The following is a 26,911-nucleotide window of genomic DNA, read 5'->3' on the forward strand; positions in this document are numbered from 1 at the left end:
TTGGATTTTGAACTATTAAGCTGCTTGGACTTGGAGAGACACTAAACGTGCGTTTTGGCGGACCCAGACAAAAACGCTGCGTTTTGGCGCAGAGAGGCAAAGCTGTGTTTTGCGTGGGTCAGATCAAGGAAACGCTAAAAACGGGAGAACAGATCCCTTCCACTCGCGCTTTCTGTTTGAAGCCATTGAAGGCGAGGGAAAAGCTTTCTCCAGCGAAAGAATCGCAGGACAATGTCATCTAGTTCTGAATATTCGCGTCTCTGCCGTCTGATCAACGATTCTCTTCCTCCTTACACCGTTAGTTCTTCATTGTTATAGTTTTTTAAGGTTCTTGATAGTCTTCATCTTCTTGTGTTGAGTTTTCGTATTGATCTTGCAGGAATCAGAGCTAATTTCGGTGACCAAACAAAAGGAGAAAGATCTTCTGCTTGCTCTTTCCCAGGTTACTCTTGCCCGCCTCCTCTTATGTGGTTGTACATGTAATTCCAACTTTAGTGATTCGAATACTTTCCCTTTTAGGTTTCAAGAAAGATTCAACTCTGGATATATGAGCTTGATTCCGATTCCTATGACGTTAGTCCCATCGTGTCTCTCGTTCTCTTGATTTTGAAGTGTTGCTATTGTGAGATTATCATAAATCTATTGTAAGCTTAATTATTAAACAGGACATGGCGGCCCAACCTACTTGTACTGAGAAATTAGAAAATTATGAAGAACATTGTTGTTTGACTGGAATCATAGCCAACTTGGTAAGTCTGCTCATGCAAATGAATTTTTTCATTATTCAGAGTCATGTGGTGTTCTTTTCACGAGAAAAAAGGATGGGGTGTAAAAAGAAAAACAATAGAACTCGCATACATGTTCTTAAAGAACCTACTGAAGGATCCAATCTTTCCTCATGAAATAATATTGAAATGCATTTTCAATTGCTAATTTCTTCCATTCTGTCCCGGTTATGGAGCAACTCAAATGCCTTGAAATCACTGTATTCTTTGTTCCTTTTCAAGTTGACTTTTGTTTTCTTCTTTGTTTTTGGTTTTATTTTTTTTTTTGTTTTCCTGTTCTGAAATTAGTAGGGCTGAACAGTCGTGCAGCATGCTTTATAGTTAGTTTCTTCTATGCTGTCGCCTTCTGCATCTGACAGTTTAATTTTACTTTCCTGACAGATAGTTTTTCTGACAGCTGACAGTCAATATGTTCAATATTTGGCAAGCAAGGTTCTTGTGGTCATTTCTGAGTTTGTTGCCGATTCTGTATGTTCTGATTTTCTGCCTTGAAAGTCAATTGTGTATGTTGCAACCAATTTTGTGTGCTTCATTTTCTTATCTCTAAATGGCTTTCCAGGGAAGCAATTGGGAGGGATTTGTGCATTTTTTGTGTGTTTGCTTTGAAGTAGCGATTGGCAACTTTCTTTCATCATCTTTAGCACTCCAAACTGCTGGGAATGAAATTTCTACTGAGAAGTCAAGTTTTGTTGTTTTTGTAAAACCCAGACTGAAAAATGCAAATTGGTCTGCAGTGGCTGGTATTATTCGAGTTTTGCGCAATATATTGAAATATTTGAAGCAAGAATATGATGATCAACTTGGGAAAATATACTTGGATTCTATCAGTTCTTGTTTGTCAAATGTGCCTTGGGATTCATTGAATGATGTTTGTGTTGGTCAGAATGGTGACACTCAGAGATGTTCGGACGCTTTTAGTCTGAGGAATGTTCAGCTACCAGAGTCAAGGGTTGTATTTCTAGGAAATCTTGTTCAGTTCTTCTGTTCATTGGTTGAGCAAAGTGGTTCTCTGGGAGTCCCAGGTGGTTCTCTAGATAAGCATCCTGTTCTTTGTAACATCAACAACCTTGTTCCTAAGCTTTTATATTGGTGCCTCGGCAAGCAAGGGAATTGTAACAACTTGTGCATCTCTCAGTACTTTAAACACAAGTTGTTGGTATGGATTTACTTCAGTTGCTTCTTTTTTTTTTTTTTTTTTTTTTATAAATTTGAAATTTGGACGGATGCTCTTCAGCCATTTTTATTAGGACATAGAATAGAGCAGATAACTTGCTGGTTTTTAGTATTTATACATGAGGTGGGATATCGAAATCAATCTTACTTAATGAACAATATGTATTCTACTTTTTCCATTCTTCTTGATTGGACTCAGATGTTACTTTTGTGCAATTCTGATGGACATTTCACATCTAAACATGATAATTCATAGGTAGGAGAGCTCTTAAATGCTGATCACTTTGCTTTCTTTTGCCTTAAAATGGTCCATGTGCATAATACAGCAGGTGCCGTCATATTATCCATATAGATCCCCTAAAACGATGTGGAAATTTTTTAACCGGAGGCATGGGCGAATTGCTTTAGCCTTTATGTCTATTGTGTTGTAGGTATTTGTATACTTTGTGAATGATCATTGTCATCATTATCATTAATGTTATTATTATTGTTCTTTTGTTTGGATTGTGGGGATTTTTGTGGTAAATAAAGAATAGGGATGCTCTTGTATGTAAAATGCACTTACTATTGATTTGTTTCTTTCCTTTTCTTTTTTCGATTTTTTTTAAAGAAAAAATCTATGGGAAGCATTATTGTCATTTTGTTCATTGTAAGCCAAGTATCCAAACAAACTTTGCAAAAGGACTTTTTATTTTTGGGAGGGAGAGGGTTTGGTTAGCTCTAATTTACATGATATGCTTCCAGATTTTTTAGTTTTTTTAAATTTATTTTAAGTTAAATGCTTTGTTGAAAATTGTTTACTTATTTTTTAGACCGCCATCAGTTTATTTTTCCAAAAGTGTGACCTCCAAATTTTTCTTACTTGCATGGACATACAGATGCTGAGAAAGATTTCAATTCTCTTTCTGGCCTCTGCACTTTCATGCTAATTATGATGTATTTCAATGCTTTTACTTTGTTTTGCTAATTTTTTCACATGTGAATGAATCCTTGTTTGTTCAAGTATATTAGCTTGTAAACCATGTAACACTGTTTTATTGAATTCATTCTATTTACTCTGATTAATTGTTTTCTGCAGATGCTAATGATTAGGCTCAGTTTCCATATCCATCTGCAATATTCAATTCTTGCTTCTTGGCTGCAAGTTCTCCATGAATACTTTCAAGATCTTTTGCTCCAACCAATATGTCAAGTCAAGCCTGATGAGAATGGTTGTCTTGAAGGCTCTCCATTTTTATTTAGTATTCTTGATGGAGAAGTATATAGCATGTCTTTACGCCATTTACAGAGACAGGCTGTTTTCCTTTTCCTAAGGTGTTCCTTCAGTTTGATCAGTCTGAGAGAAGAAATAAGAGAGCAATGTGCATATGCAACTACAAATTCATGCGTGACATTTGACCTGAATTCAAATTTGGAATGTTGTAGTCAAAAGAAAGGTCTATCAGAGCTTTATGAGTGGCTTCAAGGACATATTCTTAAGTATTTGGTTGTGGACCATGAAATGTATTGGGAAAAATGCATAGACTTCGCCTTGTCCTTCCTTCAACTGTTTATGCATGAAGTATGTTTTCTTGCTCTCTTGGAAGCTATTTTTGCAATGTTGTATAACTTTTTAAGGATATTTATCTTTCTTTTGAAAATTCATTTCTCTCTAGAAAATTGTGGTATTATCATATTTATTTATTTATTTTTGCTTTTGCTTCAGCTTTTATTTAATGTGGTTAAGAATTGCATTGTATTTTGTGCTTTGTGGAAACTTTGTTCTTCTGCTCATTTGCCAGTTTATTCATTTAGAATGATATTTTGGTTGAAGCTTAGGAACCTCACATGTGGTCTCATACTCACTGTGGTAGGCACATACCTAGTGACAAACAAATGGCATTTTTGTGATCATAATGATTAGATAGATAAATTGATGAAGGACTTGAACCCCAGGACCTCCAGTAAATGGGAGCTATACCATGTTGAATAACAATTTTCTTAAAAGCTTTAGGTGTTAGGATTTGAGTGTATAATGTATATCATGCTTCAACAATTTCCATTAAAAGTTTTCTTCCTTTTTTTTTTTTTTGTTTTTGTTTTTTTTTTTTTTTGGGGGGGGGGGGGGGGGGGGGGGGGGGGAAGACATGGACTAGATAAGAGATTAGATGAATATTTTGTACTGGCAGAAAAATGATGTTTGTGTGTTAGCCATTGAACTTGCCTACTCGAGAAGCCTTGGATGGTTCCATACCCTGCCTGTCACATTCATCTGGATCGTATGAAAGATATTGATGAATGATGGTAAATTAGAAAAATTCTTAGGATTCTGATATCATGTCAATTTTGATCTAGAAATTTCCTAGATGAGATTCACGGATTGAGTTAATCTAGATGAGAAATGTTTATCACTGTTTTTTTAAGTCTAACAGGTTTGGAATATTTGCTTTTATCCCATCCCAATCTGGTGTTATTATCACTGTTCTCTGGAGTCTAGCTTTTTTTTTTTCCTATGGAGAATGGTGATCAGCTAGGGCACTTGTTGATCTACTATCTTGCTTTTGAACTGTAGGATGATATCTTGTTTGAGGTGCTCTTGCTAATGTTTAGCTTACCTTCTTGTCCTGAGCAACAGTAAGCAACAGACCTAGTTTATTTCTTTTGATTGTTAGATGGATTGGTTAGGATTCCTCTTAATCAAATTGGATTGTGTCATGTGTGTAGGGTTTGCCAAGAAAGGGGGGCTTTTCAGGAGATGAAGGAAGATGTACTCTTACATGTGTCACACATTTTTAACCCTTTAAACCTGTTCCATCTTTTCCTTGCAGAGGCAAGTGTATCACATTCGGATGATACAAACATTTTGACAAGCAGTGACATTTTTGTCTTTCATTTATTTGAATTGGATGCTCAACTTCTTTTCTTATTTCTTTTGCATTATGTGCTGTTCATTTTGCAGTTACACTATGATCATCAAGTGCTTCTTGATTACCTTATTTCAAAAGATACAGGAATTAGTTGTGCAGAATATATTTTGCGGTATGTGTTCTCATTGCTTTAGTTAAACCCTGATCTTTTGCCATAGCTTGTGCTTGCCAAATTTTTCCATGGATAACTCATTTGGCATTTATGTAAGTGAATCTCATTTATGGATTAGCACCACTCTCCGAAACAATTTTTTTTTTTTTAGTTATTTATTTATTTATTGATCAAAAACAAAAACATTGTCATTAACAGAGTAAAACTAAGGAGGATGAGAAATCCTATGCTTAATTACAACCTTGATCAAAACAAAGGAAAAGAAAAAAGAATCAAAAGACATAAAAAAACGTCTCAACATTATTATTTTGACCCTTTTAAACTACAAATTGAAATCCAGTTGATTTGAATAAAGTTGAGAGGAATGCCCTTGGAAATTGTAGTAAATGCCCAAAATGACGAATATAAATAGACAAGATCTCATAATGTTTTGGATGTCCTTCACTTGTCCTCAAAGATCCTTGCATTTCTTTTTCATCATGCTATCCAAATCAAAGTAAGACAAGCAATTTGCCATAGAACTTTGCCCCTATTAGTGCTCCCCAACCCCCTAAAAAAATGGTCAACATGTCACAAACACTTCTAGGAAGAATCCAAGCCAAGTTGACCAATCTAAAAAGCTTATGGCAGAATTCCATAGTCATCGGACAATGTGAAAGAAGGTGATTTGTTGATCCCTGCTCATACATCGAGTGAAAAGGCTTTGAAAAGTCTTTTCACTTGAAGCACATCATTGGTATTAACCTTCTTGTTCGCCACTAACCAAGCAAGGCCTTGACCTTTGATAAAACTTTTAATTTTCAAATGATTTAGTGGGAGAGAAGAGAACTGAAGTTGATTGATTAGATAAGGTTAGGAAAAAAGATTTAATTAAAAATAAGCCAGAAGGTGAAAAAAAGACCAAGCTCTCGCGTCCGGGGATGATGGTGATAGTTTAGCACTACTAAGAATGCCATTCTCCCAAACAATTGAATATATGTAAGTCATAAGCCAATGATATCCACACTTTCCATTATAGCAAATGAAATCTTATCCACTAGTATGGGATTCAAGTTATAAAATGAATCAAAATAGATGTTTGAAAGAGATTTGAGAGAAATTAGAAGTAGTAACACAAGGATATAACATAAAACATGTCTGAAAAAGTTAAATCCATGATCAATCACACTTGCAAAATCTATTATGAAGAAAATACAGAGCACTAGGTTTTATTTTGCCTAAGACCTCCAATCCTCTCCCGAATTGCTTGTTTAAACTTTAGTATCTTAGGAAATTTAGCTTCCCATCATATGCACGTGGAATACCTTTGGAATCACTTTTGAACACCATCTTGACCTCTTCTTGATATTCATATAAGGAAATATTTGAGTTTTACCCAAAAAGATGAAGAAAATGAGAATGGAGAACAAATCCAATCAATCCATTTTGATGAAAAGCTTTCACTGGAATGAGATTTCAGCTCAAATACCCTTGAACGTTCCTTAGAAACAAACATTTCCTAATTTTGTCAAAGATTTAAAGCTCAAGGAGGCACATTTAACTCTTTTCACCTATAAATCCCTAATTTAGAAATTGAGTGTAGATAGTAGGGATTCAACCTCAATCTAAGAACTCAAATCATTTTAGAGAACAGTCAAATTATTATATATGTTAGGATTGAAACTTGATTGATCTAATATATTTTTTTGGTAGGTAAATAAGGATTTTATTAATAAGAAATGAGGTATACATGATGTGTACAAAGTAAACAAAAGACTAGGAAAGAGGCGCGAAGACAGAAAAACTAGCAACCATGTCCTACAAAGAGCCTAACCAATCCACAAAGTCTAACAACAACAAAAAACGATCATGAATATACAATCTAATACAGTCCTAAAAAAGATACAAGAAGAATTTTTAATTGTTTGGTCCAAGCTTTCACAATTATCAAAAGTTTTCCTATCCATTTTTCTTCATAAGGTCCAAAGCAAACATAATAGAGCAACCTTCTAAGCCTTTTTTCTCTTTTTACCAACAAAAGATCCATGCTAGCTTAGGAGGACCTCTTGAATTGAAGAATGCATAACCTATTGGACAACAAAAAGTGTAAAAATCAACTTCCACAATAAGCGAGCTTTCTAACAATGAATGAGAACACGATCGCTTGTTTCTTCCTCTTCCTTACACAAGTAACATCTATTAGGAATCCTCCAACATCTATTACACAAAATCCTGGCCTAAGTTGCTTCTTAAGCAAAAATGCTAATTCTCCATGACACCCAAGAATTTCATACTATGCTAAAAGGAGAAGACTCCACTCTCCTATTTCCAAGGAGTAGAAAGACTTGACTGAAAAAATACCATTCTTTGTTGGCAACCATACAGTAGCATCGTTAGTCTCTAAAGAAATGGGGTGTGCAAACAACCTCTCAAAAAAGGTTTGTACCTCTTCTAGTTCCCAATCATGCTACTGCTTTGTAAACCTACTAGCTACCATGACCGAAAGGTCACTCACCTAACCATATTTTGAAATAGCTATAGAATATAGCTTTGAAAATGAGTTCCTCAAGGTTGTGTCCCCACACCACTTGCCCTTTAAAACTTCACTTTGTTCCTAGACCTAACCTTAAAAAATCCATTTTATTTTTGAAAATCTCCCAATTGCCTCTGATTGCTTTCCATAACCTCACGCCATGTCCTTTTCTTACTTCTTTAGTGCACCACCCCTTCCTCAACTTACCCATACTTACCTACAATAACCCGTTTCCAAAGAGGAATCCTTTTACTTACAAATCTTCAAGACCATTTATCCAAAAGAGCCTTACTAAAAATGGATAAATTTTTTATACCCAAGCTCCTTTTCTGTTTCTCCAAGCATACAATAGCCTAGTTCACCAAATGCGACTTTTCTTCCACAACCCATCTCCTCACAAAAAACCCCTTTTAATTTTTTCCTATTTATCAACTACCCTATTTGGGATGACAAATAGAGACATGAAGTAAATCAGGAAAATGGACATAGTACTCTTCACCAAAGTAAGCCTTGCACCTTTTGAAATATACCATTTTTTCTACAAAGCTAGCCTTTTTTGGAATCTTTCTTTCATCCTTTCCTAAACTTTAGAGGGCTTATAAGGGGCTTCTAACAGAAGCCTTAAATAGGTGGTTGGGAAGGCATCCACCTTGCAGCCTAAAACCCAAACAAGATCCTCCAAATTTGAGACATCCTTAATAGGGATAGGCTTACATTTGTCTAGATTGATCTTTAGTCCTGACAAAGCCTCAAACCACATAAAAACCCAACTCAGGTACTCAATGTTCTCCTTACCAACATTACAAAAAATGAGAGTATCGTCTAGAAATAACAAATGGGAAACCTCCACCCCTTCTCCAACTCTTTACTTTACTAGAGAGCTATTAATAAGGCCCCCTTTCTTTGCCCTTATAAGAATGTGGGAGAAAGTCTCCATTGCTAAGGTGAACAAATAAGGGGACAAAGGATCTTTTTGTCTCAAACACGTTGTTGAGAGAGAGAGAAAGGAGAAAAACCTTATTTCTCATTCATGTAATATCTACTTACAATTGAGAGATATATATATATACAAGGCTAGGAGTCCTAACTACCATACATGTGACTTATATTAACAAGGAAAGATAATATACTATAAATACATTATATTTAACACTCCCCCTCAAGCTGGAGCATATACGTCATATGCACCAAGCTTGTTACAAATATATTTAATCCTAGGACCTCTGAGAGATTTAGTGAAGATGTCTGCTAGTTGATCATTTGAATTGACAAAACTTGTAGCAACACATCCTGATGCGATCTTCTCTCTAATGAAATGACAGTCAACTTCAATATGCTTGGTCCTTTCACGAAAGACTGGATTGGATGCAATATGTAATGCGGCCTGGTTATCACAGATGAGTTTCATCTGTTCATCCTTTCCAAATCTCAACTTCTGAAGAAGATGTCTCAACCATATGAGTTCACATGTTGCCAAAGCCATAGCTCGATACTCGGCTTCAGCACTAGATCTGGCCACTACATCTTGTTTCTTACTCTTCCAAGATATTAGATTACCTCCAATAAAAACACAGTACCCTGAAGTGGAACGTCTATCTGTGGGTGAGCCAGCCCAATCTGCATCTGTGTAACCAACAACTTGAGTATGACCTCTGTTCTCGTACAATACACCTTGGCCTGGTGTACTTTTGATATATTGAAGAATACGGATCACGGCATCCCAATGGCTATCACATGGTGACTGTAGGAATTGACTAACAACACTCACAGGAAAAGAAATGTCTGGATGAGTAATGGTGAGATAGTTCAATTTACCTACGAGCCGTCGATATCTCCCGGGGTCTCCTAAAGGCTCCCCCTGTCCTGGTACAAGTTTGACATTCGGGTCCATAGGTGTGTCTACCGGTTTACAGTCTAACATACCGGTTTCTTCCAGGATGTCTAAAGCATACTTCCTTTGGGAAAGGACCACACCAGAACTGGATTGAGCTATCTCAATTCCCAAGAAATACTTAAGTTTCCCCAAGTCTTTGGTCTGAAAGTGGGTAAAAAGATGTTGCTTTAGTTTCTGAATACCATCCTGATCACTGCCTGTAATGACGATGTCGTCCACATAAACAACCAGATAAATACACTGCTCCAAGGAGTTATGATGATAAAAAACTGAATGGTCTGCTGTACTGCGAAGCATGCCAAACTCTTGAACAACAGAACTAAAACGGCTAAACCATGCTCGAGGAGATTGTTTCAAGCCATATAGAGAACGGCGTAACCTGCACACTAAACCAGACTCCCCCTGAGCAACAAAACCAGGAGGTTGCTCTATATAAACTTCCTCGGCAAGATCACCATGGAGGAAGGCATTTTTAATATCCAACTGATAAAGAGGCCAAGAACACATAGCAGCCATGGAGAGAAGCAAGCGGACAGAAGCAATCTTGGCAACAGGGGAGAATGTGTCACCATAATCAGAACCATAAACTTGAGTATAGCCTTTAGCAACTAAGCGGGCCTTAAGGCGATCAACCTGACCATCAGGACCAACCTTAACTGCATAGACCCAACGACAACCAACTGTAGATTTACCAGAGGGTAAAACAACAAGATCCCAAGTGCCATTAGAGTGCAGAGCAGTCATTTCATCCCTTCATGGGTGCTCTTTGGAAGAGAAACAGAGGATATAGCAGAAACAAAAGCAGAATAGGGTGAAGATAATCGATGATAACTCAAAAAATTATAAATAGGATGAGGATTACGAGTAGAGCGAGTACCTTTCCGAACAGCAATGGGTAAGTCATTAGGAGAAGGCAGAGTCGGGGCAGGTGAAGCCGAAGGGATAGGAAGTGAGTCAGCAGGAGCCTCAGGAAAAGGGAGAGGAGCAACGACACGAGGGCGACGATGATAAACCTGAAGTGGTCGAGGGGGCATAGCATCAGGTGGGGAGACAATGGGAATGGGCAAGACTTCAGAAACAGGAAGAGACTCAGAAGTGGTGGAAAAGAACGGTGAATCCTCAAAGAAGGTGACATCAGCGGAGATAAAGTATCGATGAGTCTCAAGGGAATAACAACGATAACCCTTCTGAAGCCTGGAATAGCCCAAGAAGAGGCACTTCATGGCTTTGGCGGAAAGCTTGTCCTGTCCATGAGTGAGAATATGAACAAAGCAAGTACAACCAAAGACACGAGGAGGAAGGAAATAAAGTGGTTGGTCAGGGAAAAGAAGGGAGTGAGGAATCTGATCGTGTAAGACAGAGGAGGGCATACGATTAATCAAATAACAAGCGGTAAGAACAGCGTCCCCCCAAAAGCGAAAAGGAACGTGACTATGGAGGAGGAGAGTACGAGCTGTCTCAACAAGATGTCGATTCTTGCGTTCAGCTACCCCATTTTGTTGAGGAGTATGAGCACAAGAAGACTGATGAAGAATCCCATGATGAGACATAAACGAATGGAGAGAAAGTAGCCGGAACTTCGCCGAAGGCTATTTGGAGGGCTGACGGAGACAAAAATCCCCAAAAGAGGTACGTGCAGGGCTCGGATGGGAGAACCAGGTAGGTAGGGATGCTGGTCGGCGGCAGGCGAGGCTGGAGGAGGAGGCGCGTGCCCGGAAAAGGCCTCACGCGCCCTCACGCGCTGGCGCGTGAGATTCAGTCGCCGGCCGTAGAAGTGCGCGTGGCCGGCGCGTGGAGGGTTTTCTGGCTCCGATGCTTTTGAGAAAGTTGGAGATCTCCTCCAGGCGCTCCTCTTGGTGTGGTCGGTGTTGGAAAAAGACGTCGCCGGAAAGTTCGCCGGAAAATTTCGCCGGCGGTGAGTGGTTTCTGACGACGATCCGAAAGTATTGGGAGATGGGGAAGGTGACCGGAATGAAACACGGTCACCGGAAGGTTTCCCGGAGTTGATGACACGGGAAATAGGAAAGAATTAGGTTTTCTTCCTTGGCTCTGATACCATGTTGAGAGAGAGAGAAAGGAGAAAAACCTTATTTCTCATTCATGTAATATCTACTTACAATTGAGAGATATATATATACAAGGCTAGGAGTCCTAACTACCATACATGTGACCTATATTAACAAGGAAAGATAATATACTATAAATACATTATATTTAACACACGTAAAGCTTTGAAAGAAACCTAAAGGATCTCTTTGAAATAGAAACAAATTGTAGAGATGTGCCATCTAATCCAACTAATCCTCTTGGAGCCAAAACCCATTTTTCCCAACATTGTGAGAACAAAACTCCAATTTACATGGTTGAAAGCCTTTTCAATATGTAGCATACAAATGATTCCTCTTAAGTTGCCTTTAACTCTAGAATCACTAGCCTAATTTTCTATCAAAACAACATCCAAAATTTGTCTTCCTGCCACAAAAGCATGCTGAAAATCCGAGACTAAGTTACCCACCACTTTCTTGAGCCAGTTGGCTAAGACCTTTGCTAGAAGCTTGTATAAGCTTCCTACCAAGCTAATTGGCCAAAAATCCTTTAGGTCTTTTCCCCCCCTTTCTTTGGAACCAGGACAATAAAAGTGACATTTAAACTTCCCTAAAAGGTCCCAAACTCATGGAATTCTGCAAAAAAACCCCCATCACCTCCCTTTTCACAACATTCCAATAGAATTGCCAAAAGGCTATGGAGAAGCCATCTGGATTGGGAGCTTTATTCCTGCTTAAGCTTGATGAAGCAACAAGGACCTTCTCCTTAGAGAAGGGGATCTCTAGAGCTTTTGAATCAATGTTAGGTAAGGGGTCAAAATCCACTAATGCTCGACCTCCATTCCCCGGACTTACAAAGGATCAAGCTAAAAACATTTGTCGTACCTTCTTTAATCTCAACTTCCTTAGTTAACAATTCACCATTCACCTTTAACTTGCCATAAAATTTCTTCTTCTTCGAGCATAGGCCACTTTGTGAAAAAAATAAATTAGTGTTCTTATCCCCTTCTTTTGGCCAAAGTTCTCTCGACTTTTGTCTCAAGAGATTTCCTCCAAAGCCAACCATTTTTTAAAGTCCTCCACCACTTCCCTCATAATGTCATTTTCATCCAAAATGGGAGACCTTTTCTTTTTCTTTGCACCTTAAAAACCTAATTGAGATAAGACAAAAAACTTCTTGGTATAGACGTTATTGAAAACCTCCCTATTCTAGATTTTAAGATCCTACTTCAAAGCTTTAAGTTCAATTGCTAGAAGGTGGCAAAAGGACCCTTGTGTGCTATAAACTTCTTACTAGCTCCTAATCAAATCTTTGAAACCTTCCACTTTCAATCACATGTTTTCAGTCACATGTTTTCAAAATGGAAAGGAGTTTTTCCTGTCCTTATCCCACCACCATCAAGCAGGATAGGGGCATGATTTGAGACTAGTCTTAGAAGAATGCTTTGAAATAGGCTGAAATGATTCTCCTAGTCTTCAGACACAAGAAAGTGGTCCAGCTTAGAAGCTAGCCTATTATTTAACCCACTAATTTGGGTTGGAATTTCGAACAACTAAGAATGTTCAATTTGAAACGCACAAAGACTCACATATTTATTTACAAGAAACTTGTTTCCTAATATAGTTTTACAAGTTTCCTATGTTGCATGGGTTTAGGTATGAGTATCGGATGTGGTTATGTGTCTAGGTGTTTGGTCCTTTACAACTCAAATTTCAGGATACGGGGACTAGACTAAAAAACATTCAAAAAATGAATATGAGTACTAGGATATGACATAATAAAAGAAAAATTAATTAAAATAAATTGAAAGTGAAGATATCCTTTTTAAAAGTTCCAATCTTTTCACTCTAATTTTTTTTCCCTCTTATCCCTAAATATTCTTACAAAAAATAATTTTTCAACTAACTCTTATTTTTTTCGAATGTAATTGTTACTAAAAATGTTGAAAGAATAAGAGGATATTGATGAAAAAAATCAAACAACTAGACTTGTAAAATAGGAGTGTTCAACCAGGATTCCATAGCCACACCCATGTCATGTTGTGTTGACATGGGTACATTGGGTGAAATTGAAGGATCCAGGTATCATAGTAGGTTTCCATGTTCATTTACTATGCTCTACAAATGGGCCATGTATTTGTTCGACTATGTCCTTGCACTTTGCTGATTTTATTCATTACATGATATAATGATGCATTTTATCATACTTAAGCATTATGAGAGTGGCACTTGAAGAAAGCTTTGTTTCTTATAACGTCTATCCTATCCCTATGGTGATTTGATGTGCTTCTCTCTTGGACTTGTTTTAATATTAGGTGTTTGCGTAAAATATGTGAATCGTGGGACTTATTCGTGGAATTTTCAGTGACTGGGAAATTTATGAGTCAATCATTTCGCAAGAAAAGAAAAGTCTTTCAGAATGGCCCAGATTCTCAGGTAGAACCATCATCTTCACCAATTATAGATGTTGGCATTCCTATGTCACTTGAGAAGGAATGTATGAGAAAACACAACTATGGCCACAAGGAACGTGGATCTAGAGAACAACCATTTAAGGAAGCAAAGGAATGTTTACTTTCCTTGAAAAATTCTGTGGAAAATCTTCATCAAAAGAGCTTGTTTCCATATAATCCACAAGTGCTTCTGAGACGGTCTGTTTCTATTTTCCATTACTATTCCAAATTCCATTTTGTTCCCTGTAACTGTTTTTTATTCTTACTGTAATGGGGTTTAATTTTACTTCTTAGGTAATTCTCTTATCTTATTCTTGAAAGGATGGAAGTGTTCTGTAACTAAGATCTTTTCATTCCATAAAATCTGTCCCTGTATTGCCTTGACATCCTTTCCAGGAAATTGATGGTGGTTCCAGAAAAGGTGTTAACTAGTATATGGTCTTACAGAGAAAACATAATTATTCCTTTATTGATGACACTTTTACTAACATCAACAGGATCATCTTTTGAGGCATTCTCATGGCATTCTTGCCCTTGAAAATTCCTTGAAAGAGTACTTTTTAGGCGAAGATCTACTTAACCTTCTTGAGGATGGAGATTTCTTACTCTAACAAAGAAATTTTCCTTTGTTAAAGGAAGTATATCTTAGATCTGTTAAAAACTATAGGTTTTCTTAAATGCAAGCCTTGTGATACTCCTATTGATATGAACAAAAATTTTTCAGCATGTAGTGATGCTCCTTTATATTGTTTATTATGAAGAGAGAAAAAGGAGAATCCCTAATTTTTGTTATTGAAAAACTGTTAATAATACACATTAGACTTGAGTATATATATACATGTTAGTGGGACTCACAATACAATAAAGAAAGAAAAGGAAAAGTAAATAACTGAAATAACTGTACACTATCTAACACTCCCCCTCAAGCTGGAGCATATATGTTATATGCACCAAGTTTGTTACAAATGTATTTAATTCTAGGACCTCTGAGAGATTTAGTTAAAATATCTGCTAGTTGATCATTTGAATTGACAAAACTAGTCGCCACATATCTTGATGCGATCTTCTCTCTAATGAAGTGACAGTCAACTTCAATGCGTTTGGTCCTTTCATGGAAGACTGGATTGGATGCAATATGCAAAGCGGCTTGGTTGTCATAGACGAGCTCCATCTGTTCATCCTTTCCAAATCTCAACTCCCAAAGAAGATGTTTCAGCCATATGAGTTCACATGTTACCAGAGCCATAGCTCGATACTCGGCTTCAGCACTAGATCTGGCCACTACATTTTGTTTCTTACTCTTCCAGGATATTAGGTTACCTCCAATAAAAACACAATACCCGGAAGTGGAACGTCTATCTGTGGGTGAGCTAGCCCAATCTGCATCTGTGTAACCAACAACCTGGGTATGACCTCTATTCTCGTACAACACACCTTGGCCTGGTGTGCTTTTGATATATCGAAGAATGCGGATTACAGCATCCCAATGGTTATTACATGGTGACTGTAGGAATTGACTAACAACACTTACAGGAAAAGAAATGTCTGGACGAGTAATGGTGAGGTAGTTCAGTTTACCTACAAGTCGCCGATATCTCCCAGGATCTCCTAAAGGCTCCCCCTGTCTTGATATAAGTTTGACATTTGGATCCATAGGAGTGTCTACCGGTTTACAGTCTAACATATCGGTTTCTTCCGAGATGTCTAAAGCATACTTCCTTTGGGAAAGAACCACATCGGAACTGGATTGAGCTATCTCAATACCTAAGAAATACTTGAGTTTCCCCAAGTCTTTAGTCTGAAAGTGGGTGAAAAAGTGTTGCTTTAGTTTCTGAATACCATTCTGATCATTGCCTGTAATGACAATGTCGTCCACATAAACTACCAGATAAATACACTGCTCTGAAGAGTTATGATGATAGAAAACGGAATGGTCTGCTGTACTGCGGAACATGCCAAACTCCTGAACAACAGAACTAAAACGGCTAAACCATACTCGAGGAGATTGTTTCAAGTCATATAGAGAATGGCGTAACTTGCACACTAAACCAGACTCCCCCTGAGCAACAAAACCAGGTGGTTGCTCCATATAAACTTCCTCAGTAAGATCCCCATGAAGGAAAACATTTTTAATATCTAACTGATAAAGAGGCCAAGAACGCATAGCAGCCATGGAGAGCAATAGACGAACAAAAGCTATCTTGGCAACAGGAGATAAAGTGTCACCATAATCAGAACCATAAACCTGAGTATAGCCTTTAGCAACTAAGCGGGCCTTAAGGCGACCAACCTGACCATCAGGGCCAACCTTAACTGTGTAGACCCAACGACAACCAACTGTAGATTTACCAGAGGGTAAAACAACAAGATCCCAAGTGCCATTGGAGTGCAAAGCAGCCATTTCATCTACCATTGCCTGTCGCTAGCCTGGATGGGAAAGAGCCTCAAGGGTGCTTTTGGGAAGAGAAACAGAAGATATAGCAGAAACAAATGCAGAATAGGGTGAAGATAATCGATGGTAACTAAAAAAATTGTGAATGGGATGAGGATTACGAGTAGATCGATTACCTTTCCGAAGAGCAATGGGTAAGTCAGTAGAAGGAGGCAGAACCGGGGCAGGAGAAGCCGATTGGCATAGGACGTGAGTCTCAAGGCCTCTGTCACCTCACCTCGCCTTCAATTCCTGTAGTTTGCATTTCCACTGATGCTCCCCTCCTCATTTACAGTCGCCTGGGCCATTCTAGTCTATCTAAGTTCCAGAAAATGGTCCCTTGTTTTTCATTTTTGTTGTCGCTTGCGTGTGAGTCCTGTTAGCTTGGGAAACATATTCGTGTCTCGTTCCCAAAGCGTTTGAATAATCGGGCAAAGTCTCCTTTTGAACTTGTCCACACTGATGTTTGGGGTCCTTGTCGGACCGCGTCTACTTTAGGATTTCAGTATTTTGCCACTTTCATTGATGACTATTCTCGATGTACTTGGTTATTTTTAATAAAAAATCGAGTTGAGTTATTCTCTATTTTCCAGAAATTTTATAACGAAATATGTTTGGATTGAAGAGAACCCTAATACGGCTTCAGATTGCGACTGAAAGAAGAAAAACCGAGGATCCGCGGCTGTGAGAGACCAAATAGTAAAGAAAAACAAATGTGGCACTCCTGGAAGGGTAGAAGAACACTTCCTAAGACACATGCAGGGCTCGGGGTGGAGAGGAAGTCACCGGAAAGGCTGTTTAGAGGGCTGGCGGAGACAAAAAAAAACCCAAAAAAGCACTTGCAGGGCTCGGATGGCACATGCACAGATGGAGGGTGGTTAGACGGCGTCAGGGGAGGTTGGAGGTGGAAGTGCGTGGCCGGAAAGTGCTCTACGTGCCCTCACGCGCCGGCGCCTGGATGAGAATCTCCCTCCGGTGCTTTGACAAAACTTGAAGATCTCCTCCTTGCGCACCTGATGGTATGGTCGGTGTCGGAAAAGGACTTCGCGGGAAAAGTCGCTGGGGGTGAGGGTTTTCTGACGGCGGTGAGAGTTTTCTGACGGCGATACGGTTGATCGGAAAGCTTTAGGAGATGGGAAAGGTGATCGGAATGAAACACGGTCACTGAAAGGTTTCCCAGAATTGATTCACGGGTAAACTGGAAATAATTAGGTTTTTTTTTCTCCCTAGGCTCTGATACCATGTGAAGAGAGAAAAGGGAGAATCCCTAATTTTTGTTATTGAAAAACTGTTAATAATACACATTGGACTTGAGTATATATATACATGTTAGTGGGACCCACAATACAATAAGGAAAGAAAAGGAAAAGTAAATAACTGAAATAACTATACACTATCTAACATTTATATTGGAGTTTGGTGGATTAACTTATTTATCTCACAGCCAGTTAAAGCATACATCATTTATTGAACGTTAGGAATTACTGGATTCTTTATTATATAAGAAATTCTCTAGGGAAAGGAACTTCTGTTTCAAAATGAATGCCACCTGAATATTGTTTGCTATTCAGATGCAGATTGATCTAGTTCACCAAATAGCCAAAGGTCTACTGCAGGGTTTTGTACATTTTTTGGAGGTAACTAGGTATCATGGTGTATCCAGGAGCAATGCGTATTTGCTCATGGCCATAGAGCTGTGGCTCAAACATTTAGCAAATTGATTTTGCTTTGAAGATTGGTAGTTGAGTTAGATTTTCCAGTTTTATCTCCTACCCTTGCATTGTGACAATCAGTCAACCATTCATATTGCATGTATTCCTGTTTTTCATAATTGAACAAGCATATACAATTAACTGCCATTTTGTTTGTGTTAAAGTCCTAGTCCAAGAGATTTTTACTCCTTTTGTTTGCTCTTCAGCTCACTTTTTTGATGTCTTTACAAAATCTCTTTCCAAAACTTCCTTACATGTATTACTTTGTTCCAGTTGACATTGATTGATATTTATACACTAGCTTGAGAAGAGTGTTAAAGATACAGATAGCATGTTCTTGGTATTATATAAATAAGGTTATACTTACACGTTTACCTTTGTTCTCTTAGTTATCCGAATAGAAAGGAAGTTTTCTTGATGTAATCTGATAACTAAAATTTTCTTATAAAATGAAGGAATCACCAGCCAACTAAGGTGTAGTTACCTGACATTTTCTTATTTTCATTTAGCAACAATACTGAAGTCATACTGATGAAACATTTCAAATTATACAAACTATAAGAATGTTATATTCTACATCTTTACTATTAGCTTTCAATTTTATCATGTTCTTCAATTCTTTAAGATGTTGCAAATGTTCTTCAATTTTATTTTGCTGAATTTCTTAATCTTTCTTGTAGTTTAACGAGATTTCATCAGCTTTGCATTGAACATGAGGAATGTTAACTTCCAAATAATGACAGAACTATTGAGGATGTTGAGACCCATCTCACAGACTGTCATCTGTTTATTTTCACGATTGGACCTCTGGATGCCTTAAACCTTTTTCCCAGTGGAAGATCGGCGAAGTAAATGAGATTTGAATGTGCGGAGAGGATGACAATTCCAGAAACCATATTTGATTGGCTACAAGTACATAGAAATGGGTATAGGTTCAATGGGGAGAGACAGGACACAGAAGGAGTGTTCCTTTACAGTCTCTGAAGCAATTTTCTTATGCAAGTTATTCGGATTGATTGATCATCTATTTGATTGTTGAAGAGCTGATCGATACAAAAAGCAGCAACCTGCCTACCACATGTAATTTAGGTAATTTATTTCTGATTCTGTTTTTATTTCAACTTCTGGTTCTTATACACCATAGCTGATATTTTTCTCAAGAAGGAGAACAGAGGAAAATGTGTTGTAAAATATATAGAAATTTTTACTTGCATGTCCAGGTGGACTAGTGTATGTGCCTAGGTGCATGCTGTGTGCATCAAAGTAATGCTGATTGTGTGAAATAATGCAAGTGGTTACTGGAAGTGAAATAATAGAAAGATTTCTCCTTGGAAAAGAGGAGGCTCTATAATTTAAGGGTTTTGCTTCAATGAGGCTTGATGTTAAGCCACATATGTTGTGTGCTTATTTGTATAGGGATGGGGTTGAGTTTTTTCTTTTAGTCATTTTGCATTTATGTTTTCTATTGTTTTAAAAAAGAGTGCAATATTCTTGCATATGGAATTTCTCTAGTTTGTTATTTGTGGACTAGCTATTGTTGTGCCTTTGATATAAAGCCTTCTGTATGAATGCATTATGCTTATAAACCTTTCTTGTATGTTTTTTTTTTCCATCATTTTTCCAGTCCCAACAGTTTGTGTTCTTGAGGATGGTTCAGAGTTGGAGGCAATTGTGCTTTATAGCTCTGGTATTCAATGTTTGACAACTCTTTTCCTATTTTCTGTGATCCATTGATCTAAGTATCTTATCTACCTAAGCTTATTCCTTTGCTTAAGTGGAAAAGCACTTGACATGGCTAAACAATAGCACTCTTCTACTGTCTTTTTTCTTCTGGAGTTTCAATATTCCTTTCTAGTTCTGAGTAGAGTGGAGTCTGAAGTTTATATCAAGAAGCAATGAAATTTGATGTTGATCCTCTTTACTACACCCAGTGATATCAAATATCAGAATGCTGGAGCTTGAGGATTTTTTTTTCCTTTCTTCTCTCTTTACTAAAACAAAATGAAGCAAAAGAGGTAAAGAAAAAGGTCAAAAGAAACTAGGTATGGTTTTGGTGGACCCAGATATCATTCAACTTGCAAATTAAGACCAATAGGTGAATAGGAGACAAAAGTGGCTTAATAAACTTTTTAATTTTTCTGTTTTGTGTTTGATGAAGATTGTGTAAGGCTCAGCTTTATAGCATCAGATCTGTATTTTAGTCGGTAGGCTGATTTTCATTTTTTTCTTGCCAAATATTGTTTCTTAAGCACTAGAAGTATGTATGAATTTGACTTGTTTTGCTGCCAAAGTTGTATGCCAAAATAAAAATTTATTGGCTTCTAAGCCTATTAAGGGGTTGTGAACCAATTGGATATTAGTACCATTGTTATTTTAGTTTAAATGACACTCAAAGTATAATTTACAATACATTATCTAGTACTAGATATCAATTGATAACCTATGATATAAGGAGGTGTGTGGTCATGGAGCTCTATGGGGAAAAGAATTTTTGTAGATTTAAGTAATTGTAATAGGGGAAGAGGCACTCTCTCTCTCTCTCTCTCTCTCTCTCTCTCTCTATATATATATATATATATATATATATATATATATGTTGATATGCAAACAGAGAATCTATGAAAGGGGGTGCACCTTATGTATACCAGAAGTATACACAAAAAAACAAAACAAAGAACACCAGTAGGTATCTACAAAAAACAACCTCAAAATCCAAACTATCTGCAACTAAGGCTATGTATGAAGGTCATGATTGAGAAATTTCCCATTTCTAACTGAACTTTGGATAAATCAAAGAAGGATTTAATGAAGCTCTCCTTTTACCTCTGATTTGCAAGCTCTTCTCCATTGAAGATTCTGTGTTTCACTCTTTCCATATGCACCAGAACAACCATAGGGGCACCATTCCTTAACATGGCGACTCTTCTTATCCAATCCCTTAAACTTCCACTCGAGGAGCAGATTCTTCACTGTAGCTAGAAACACCCATTTCTGACCAAAAAATTATAGAAGTAACATCCATAACACTTTCGTGCTCTCACAGTGAATCAAAATAAGGTCAGCAGATTCTTCACTCTCTTGACATCTACTGCATGTATTAACCAACATCCACCCCCCTCCCACGTCTTCACTAACAACTCTATAGTTAAGATCTTCCCTCAAGGTGCTTCCCAAGTGAAGAAATCTAATCTCATAGGAGCTTGGGAGCCCCAGATGTCTTTGGTTGGGAAGTCCACTCTCGATTCAGCACACAATGAGCTGTAGTCCCATTTTACACTGAAGTTTCCTTTCCTATCCTCCTTCCAAACTGAGATATCTTCCCAGTTTAAATAAGATCCAACAAAATTGTGATGCCCCCTTCATTTCCCAATCTTGGAAGGGTCTTCTGAATTGCTCCAGCAACTGGCCTCCGCTTCCTTTTGCTTCTCACATGTCTGCAATAGTAGCATTCTCATGAGAAACTAGTATGAACAATAGAGGAGATGCTTCTTTCAGACAGTTATCTCCTCCCTCACCTGTCCCATCACAATTTTGTATGTCTACCATTTTTAACCTAGATAGCTTTTCGGTGATCGAATTCCTTCTGATCTTTTCTAATGTCTTCCCATAGTCTATATTGAGTTGAGTATATAATTTAGCCATTCTAAATGGTAGGTATCAGAAAAAAATGTATCTATTCCAAATGGTGAATTTGGGCATTAACTGTAATTAAGATCACTACATTTTCATGTTACTTTAATTGTTCCATTACTATTCTAGTGGTTGAGAGAGAATAACCTTTTCCTTTAAATGGATACTATTATGGGTTTAAACAAATCATGATGAACATTATTTGGTGCTATTCTATGCTTACATTGCCATAAGACACAGTGGTTTTTTGTACATTTTCTGGTTTGTTCACCCCCCCACCTTTTTTTTCCCTAAGAATCTTTCAAAATAGCTTCTTAACAGTAGTACTACAGAAGAGACAAAATAATTACTCTGGGAAAATATATCTGCCCCCTGCAAAAAACAAAATCTAGCTACCATTTTTTTTTAGTTTTAGGAAAACAAGGAAAAAAAAAAGATTGATTGCACCTAACAGAAGGGGGATGCAATCCATGTACACAACGAACATGCAATGCATGTATAGACCAAACTGAACACTTTATTTTTCAAATTCAAGAGCATTGTGGTTAGTGACTTCCATCTGCCCTTTTGCACCAAAAAAACAAAGATTTAGGGAAAAAAGATCTTTGCAACCAAGATCGACCACTTCATTCCTTCAAAAATTCTCCTATTAAGCTCTTTCTAAATGGTCCAAAATAAATATAACAGTACTAAACTCTAAACAAGATTGCTATCCTAGATGAGGATGTGCTTTACTGATTCTTAACCATAATTCAACCTCTGTTCATGAGTTATCTATGATAAGAATTCTCTCCCAAGTTGCTTAACACAAAAAAATTGACCTTGAAAGGTGCTCTTGGAATCCAAATCTCCTAAGTCAGGAAGGAAGTCATCACATGATGTGACAAGGACTTGTAATTAGCCTTAGCTGAGATTGTCCTGTTCTTTGGAAGCTTCCATACTAGCTTATCTGTCACTTAGACATTCATGGAAACAAGAGTCAGACAAAATAATGCAATGCTCCACCCAAACCAGCTCTCAATTACTATACTGCCTCTTAAAGTTGTGGCTCTAACTTCCATGAAACCTTGTTGTCATCCCCTTTGAACAATCTGCCACCCAAGCATCCTTGTATACCATTAAGCGAAACAACACCAGAAAATGATCTTTAAGAGGGCCCCTCCACACAAAAATCAATCCCAACATGCCCCACCAAAATGTTTGTCCTTGAATAGAAATCATCCCATCCCTTCCTAATCACTTTCTATAAGTTTGTGCAATTGCTTCTCTACCCTCTCAAGAACACTACTTTCCTTCCAATACTCCATACTTCCCTAATGTGATCTTTCTCCTCGAACTATCTTAATCAACCATGAATCTCCAAAGCCACTATCTTGGCAACGCTTTGTTAAGGACCCAAAATTTTTTATGGCCAAATCTCTAGAACTTTTCTCAGAGCAAATGATCTCCCACCTTACTAAGTTGATCCGTTCAAGTTGCTTCCTCCCCAAAGAACATCTCCCTGAATATTTTCGAACTGGTATTTCACCTTTCTTGGGATGGCTAATGTTGCTAGTTGTATGTTGGGAAGCTAGAGAGGGTGCTCTTCCATAAGGTCCCTATCACCTTTAGATGGAACTTGTCATTTCCAAGTTGTCACACATTTCTTACCTTTCCTCAACTGGGTCTGAACTGAGGAAGACTTGAATTTTGTTCCAAGAGGCAATCCTGGATATTTAGAAGGCAACTACTGACTTTTCATTCTAGAGACAGGCCAAAAACTCCACTTCCCCCACATTCCCTACTAGAAATTTGCTTACCACAACACCACCCAACTTATGTATAGCAGTTACTCCTTGTCAGCCTCACAAAATAGAAGAGTATGATCTGTCTAAACTCTCCTCAATAGAAAACTTGTCTAAACTCTCTTTATCACTATAACAGATTTGTTTGGAGATCTCACTCTCAATCCCACGACAATGAACCAAAGGATCAGAATAAGGCTGCTGACAAAAAAAGAAAAGAAAAGACATTCCCCTTCTTAGAGTTGCTTCCTCATGCAGCCAAGATCCCTCTACCTGTAAACTGCTGATAAAATTGGCTCTCTTGGCCATCCTATCCCCTTGAGCCATAAAACATGGGATTTGTGTCTCCAAGATGTTTCCTCCATAGCAGCCAGCCTGCCATACTATTGAGTGGTGTTCAGTCTGCTTTCTCCTCAGTGGATAGACCTCAATCCCTTTCTTTTTTGTGTCACACCTTTTAATTTGCTCAAGTGCATTAGCTTTTTAAGCAGTTATATTTCCATAGAGCTTCTCTGTTCCATCTTTTTAGGTCCTCTTTAAAGGCCTTAATATTAAAACCAAGCCTATGACTAGACGAACCCCTGAATCCATAGTTACCCCATCACCTTGAAACAAGGTCTTTAAACCCACCCTCCTTAAGCCACATATTTTCAAATCTGAAAGGGCATTTCCCACTTCTTAAGCCTCCACTGTTGGAACTGGTCTAGGAAGAATGCTCCAAGTGATATTGGTAATGTGATCTGACATTGGTAAAGTGATCTTCCCAATTTGCCAAAACTAAAAAATGGTCCAGCCTAGACAGAGAACAACCCCCATGCGTCCCACACCAAGTGAATGCACCACTTGCCAAAAGGAAGATTAGCAAGGATAAATTCAGAGAAGCCTCTCATAGTTGATGAGAAATGCGTGAACTTTTAATGCTAACCAGGGAACCATACCACATTAAAATCACCACTAGTGCACCATCGATCCTTCTAAAGGCCTGTGATAGCTCCTAACTCCTCCCAAAAATCCCTTCTTTATAAACCCAAGATGGGACCTTATACCCCTGAAAAGGTCCAGCAGAAACCCATCTTCACAATTTCCAAATTTACTGGAAAGAGAGAAAGCTCCAATTTCCATGTCCAACGACTCCAAAATCCTGCAGTACCAAAACACCACTAACCCACCAGCAGCCCCTCCAGAATCAATAGCTCCCCATCCCCGAAACCTCCCTACCCCTCAGCTTCTGGTAAGATCCACTGATGTAGGTTCCACTTTTGTTTCATGAAGATAAACCAGGTCCATCCTATGAGAAAGAATGAGAGACTTCATAATCTTCCCTTTATTCCCTTCATTGAGCTCCTCCCGTTTGTTGGAAAACATGAAAATGCCATTATCATTGTGGTTGTAATGTTTGCCTGCTATATAATGAAATATTCATTAAAGATGATGGGATATGCATGATGAGCGTATTTCTGGGGGAGTATTGTTAAAAGATTCACCAATTTCCTTATTATTACTTTCATCCTAAAACAAAGAAATGAATACCAGACTCTTTTGGGTGTATTTTTGATTGATACCTGATGTATTTATCTTCAAGGATTTCATAAGATGAGCAGTTTAGGAGCAACCTATGCAATGCGCTATTTGGAAAACTAGACACACAAAACTACTCGTGTTATCCCACTTTTCTACTTATTGGGAACTTGGTCGTGATTGTTCTGTTTCCTTTTTTCAGGCTATGCAACTTGCCCCTGGTTTTTTGAGGCAGTTGGAAAATGAATGTATTTCCTACGGATCAGTAGGAGGAAAGCACACACTTTATGTGGTACTTGCATTTCTTCCATTGTCTTTAGCAATTGGTTGGAATAACATGCCAAGAGAGTCTGGGTACTTGGACTGATAGACCAGGTCTTTCTCTCTCTCTAGATGCCATTATATTATCCTACTGGCTTGCAATGTTAATGTTTAAGTTATTCTTGGTTGCTATGTTCATGGATTCAAAATCTATAACTGATGAGACATGATAAGATACAGATTATATATATATATTGGACCAAGGCATCTTAGCCAAAGAGATTAAGAAGTCAAAGTTACCGTTCATTGCACAAATCTTGTGGCAGTGTCCGTCTTTTCATATAATTTGGAGTCATCTCATCTCCATGAAAAGTCAAAAGTATCCCCAAGTGACTGATAGAACTATACCATGTACCAGGAAGTAATTTTTTATTTTTATGAGAGTACTATTAAGTAAATTTAGCTCACAGAAATTAGCTGGATTATGTGTTTGACCATCTTATTATGCACTCATTTTTCTGGAGACTTTCTCATATTAGATTTTATGGAAATTAAATCATTAAAGTTAACTAAATCAAGATAAGCTACACTTGAAGTCTCAAAATTGTGTCATTTATATGATGAGGTGCACCTTTTAATTTAGTGGGTAATTTTTATTAAAACTTTGCCATGTCAAAATTTTGCTTATGCAATGTTTTATCTGTCACACACTCACACTATGGTACTTGGGAGAATGGAAGAGAAGCCATATCCTCATATAATTGAAAATTCAACTCTTTTATTTTATTTCTTTTTTCTTCTTTCTTTCTTTCTTTATCACTTCTATCTTGTAATTCCCTAGTAATACAGAATATCGAAAACAATACTAGCCTAATACTGATCCTAGCAGGATACTCCACTCAACCAAGGCTTCCTGCTCTGGGTGGGTGAGTTGAATACAGTCTAGCTTCTGCCACTTTTGGAATGGGCAATAGTCGGAACCTGTGCATCAGCACTTTGACTGCCCAAATCTTTCACGGTTGCCCCCCACAATGGTCCCTCTCAAGCTGTGGCTTCTAGTTCAATTATTACTAGGAGAGGTGGAGAAACCTTGCTATAATGTTTCTCAACCTGTTAGCTGGATTTCTCGAGGATTCTAGAGTGGTATTTCCAAGATTTTAATTTTTGGGGGTTCTTTTGCCATTTATTGCTTCATGGAAAGTTGTAGCATTATTATTATGATAAGGAATATGCTATATACTACGAAGAGAAAATATATTTAAATAAACTTTGTAGAGTCCGCTTGTCTTGATTGGTTAGAATCAAGTGTCTAAGTGGGAGGGAAGATTCCAGGTTTGCCTGCGATATTGAAAAAAACAAAGTTGAAAGAAATCCGTCTTTGGAAACTCAGTTATGAGATAGGGACTTGCCTCACCTTCAATAGCTTCAGCTCCAACCAATATCATTATATCTTTGTTCTGTTGTAATGTCAGTACCCGGTGTGACAGATCCATTCTCTTGTGGCCGTTAATTGAATTACTCCATATTGGCCACGTAGTCTTCATCTTTCAATTGAACATTTGAGCAGCGTTTAGTCTAGGAAACAAATTAGAAATTGTTTTTCTTTTGTACTTCTTTTAGGCGAGGGGAGTTCATCAAACACAAAATGATCCATAAAATTGCTTAGATATATGAAGAGCGCGGGGTTGGGCAACA

General features: G+C 37.8%; 1 protein-coding gene across 8 annotated transcripts; it reads left to right on the forward strand.

Moving 5' to 3' along the window:
• Positions 1 to 194: 194 nt before the first annotated feature.
• Positions 195 to 25,790, forward strand: LOC104878533 (uncharacterized). 8 transcript variants are annotated; one of them, XR_009466205.1, is made up of 14 exons: positions 195 to 297; positions 380 to 442; positions 520 to 573; positions 666 to 749; positions 1,167 to 1,253; positions 1,345 to 1,941; positions 3,037 to 3,519; positions 4,510 to 4,571; positions 4,662 to 4,767; positions 4,897 to 4,976; positions 13,743 to 14,078; positions 18,704 to 19,112; positions 19,648 to 19,710; positions 25,158 to 25,790. XR_009466205.1 is itself a non-coding variant. In XM_059738426.1 (12 exons), the coding sequence occupies exons 1-12, from the start codon at positions 232 to 234 to the stop codon at positions 18,747 to 18,749; spliced, it is 2,064 nt and encodes a 687-aa protein (XP_059594409.1). In that variant the 5' UTR covers positions 195 to 231; the 3' UTR covers positions 18,750 to 19,633. The 8 variants fall into 8 exon arrangements, 3 of the variants coding, with proteins under 3 accessions (XP_059594409.1, XP_059594411.1, XP_059594410.1); XR_009466204.1 differs by lacking the exon at positions 19,648 to 19,710; XR_009466207.1 differs by lacking the exons at positions 13,743 to 14,078; positions 19,648 to 19,710.
• The last annotated feature ends 1,121 nt before the right edge of the window (positions 25,791 to 26,911 follow it).

The sequence above is a fragment of the Vitis vinifera genome, chromosome 7 (assembly GCF_030704535.1).
Source record: "Vitis vinifera cultivar Pinot Noir 40024 chromosome 7, ASM3070453v1".
Classification (NCBI taxonomy): domain Eukaryota; kingdom Viridiplantae; phylum Streptophyta; class Magnoliopsida; order Vitales; family Vitaceae; genus Vitis; species Vitis vinifera.

Coding starts and splice junctions, on each gene's coding strand:
- LOC104878533 (XM_059738426.1), top strand. CDS start 232: ATGTCATCTAGTTCTGAATATTCGCGTCTCTGCCGTCTGATCAACGAT. Junction 1,942..3,036: donor ACTTTAAACACAAGTTGTTG/GTATGGATTTAC, acceptor TGTTTTCTGCAG/ATGCTAATGATTAGGCTCAG. Junction 4,572..4,661: donor CCTTCTTGTCCTGAGCAACA/GTAAGCAACAGA, acceptor TCATGTGTGTAG/GGTTTGCCAAGAAAGGGGGG.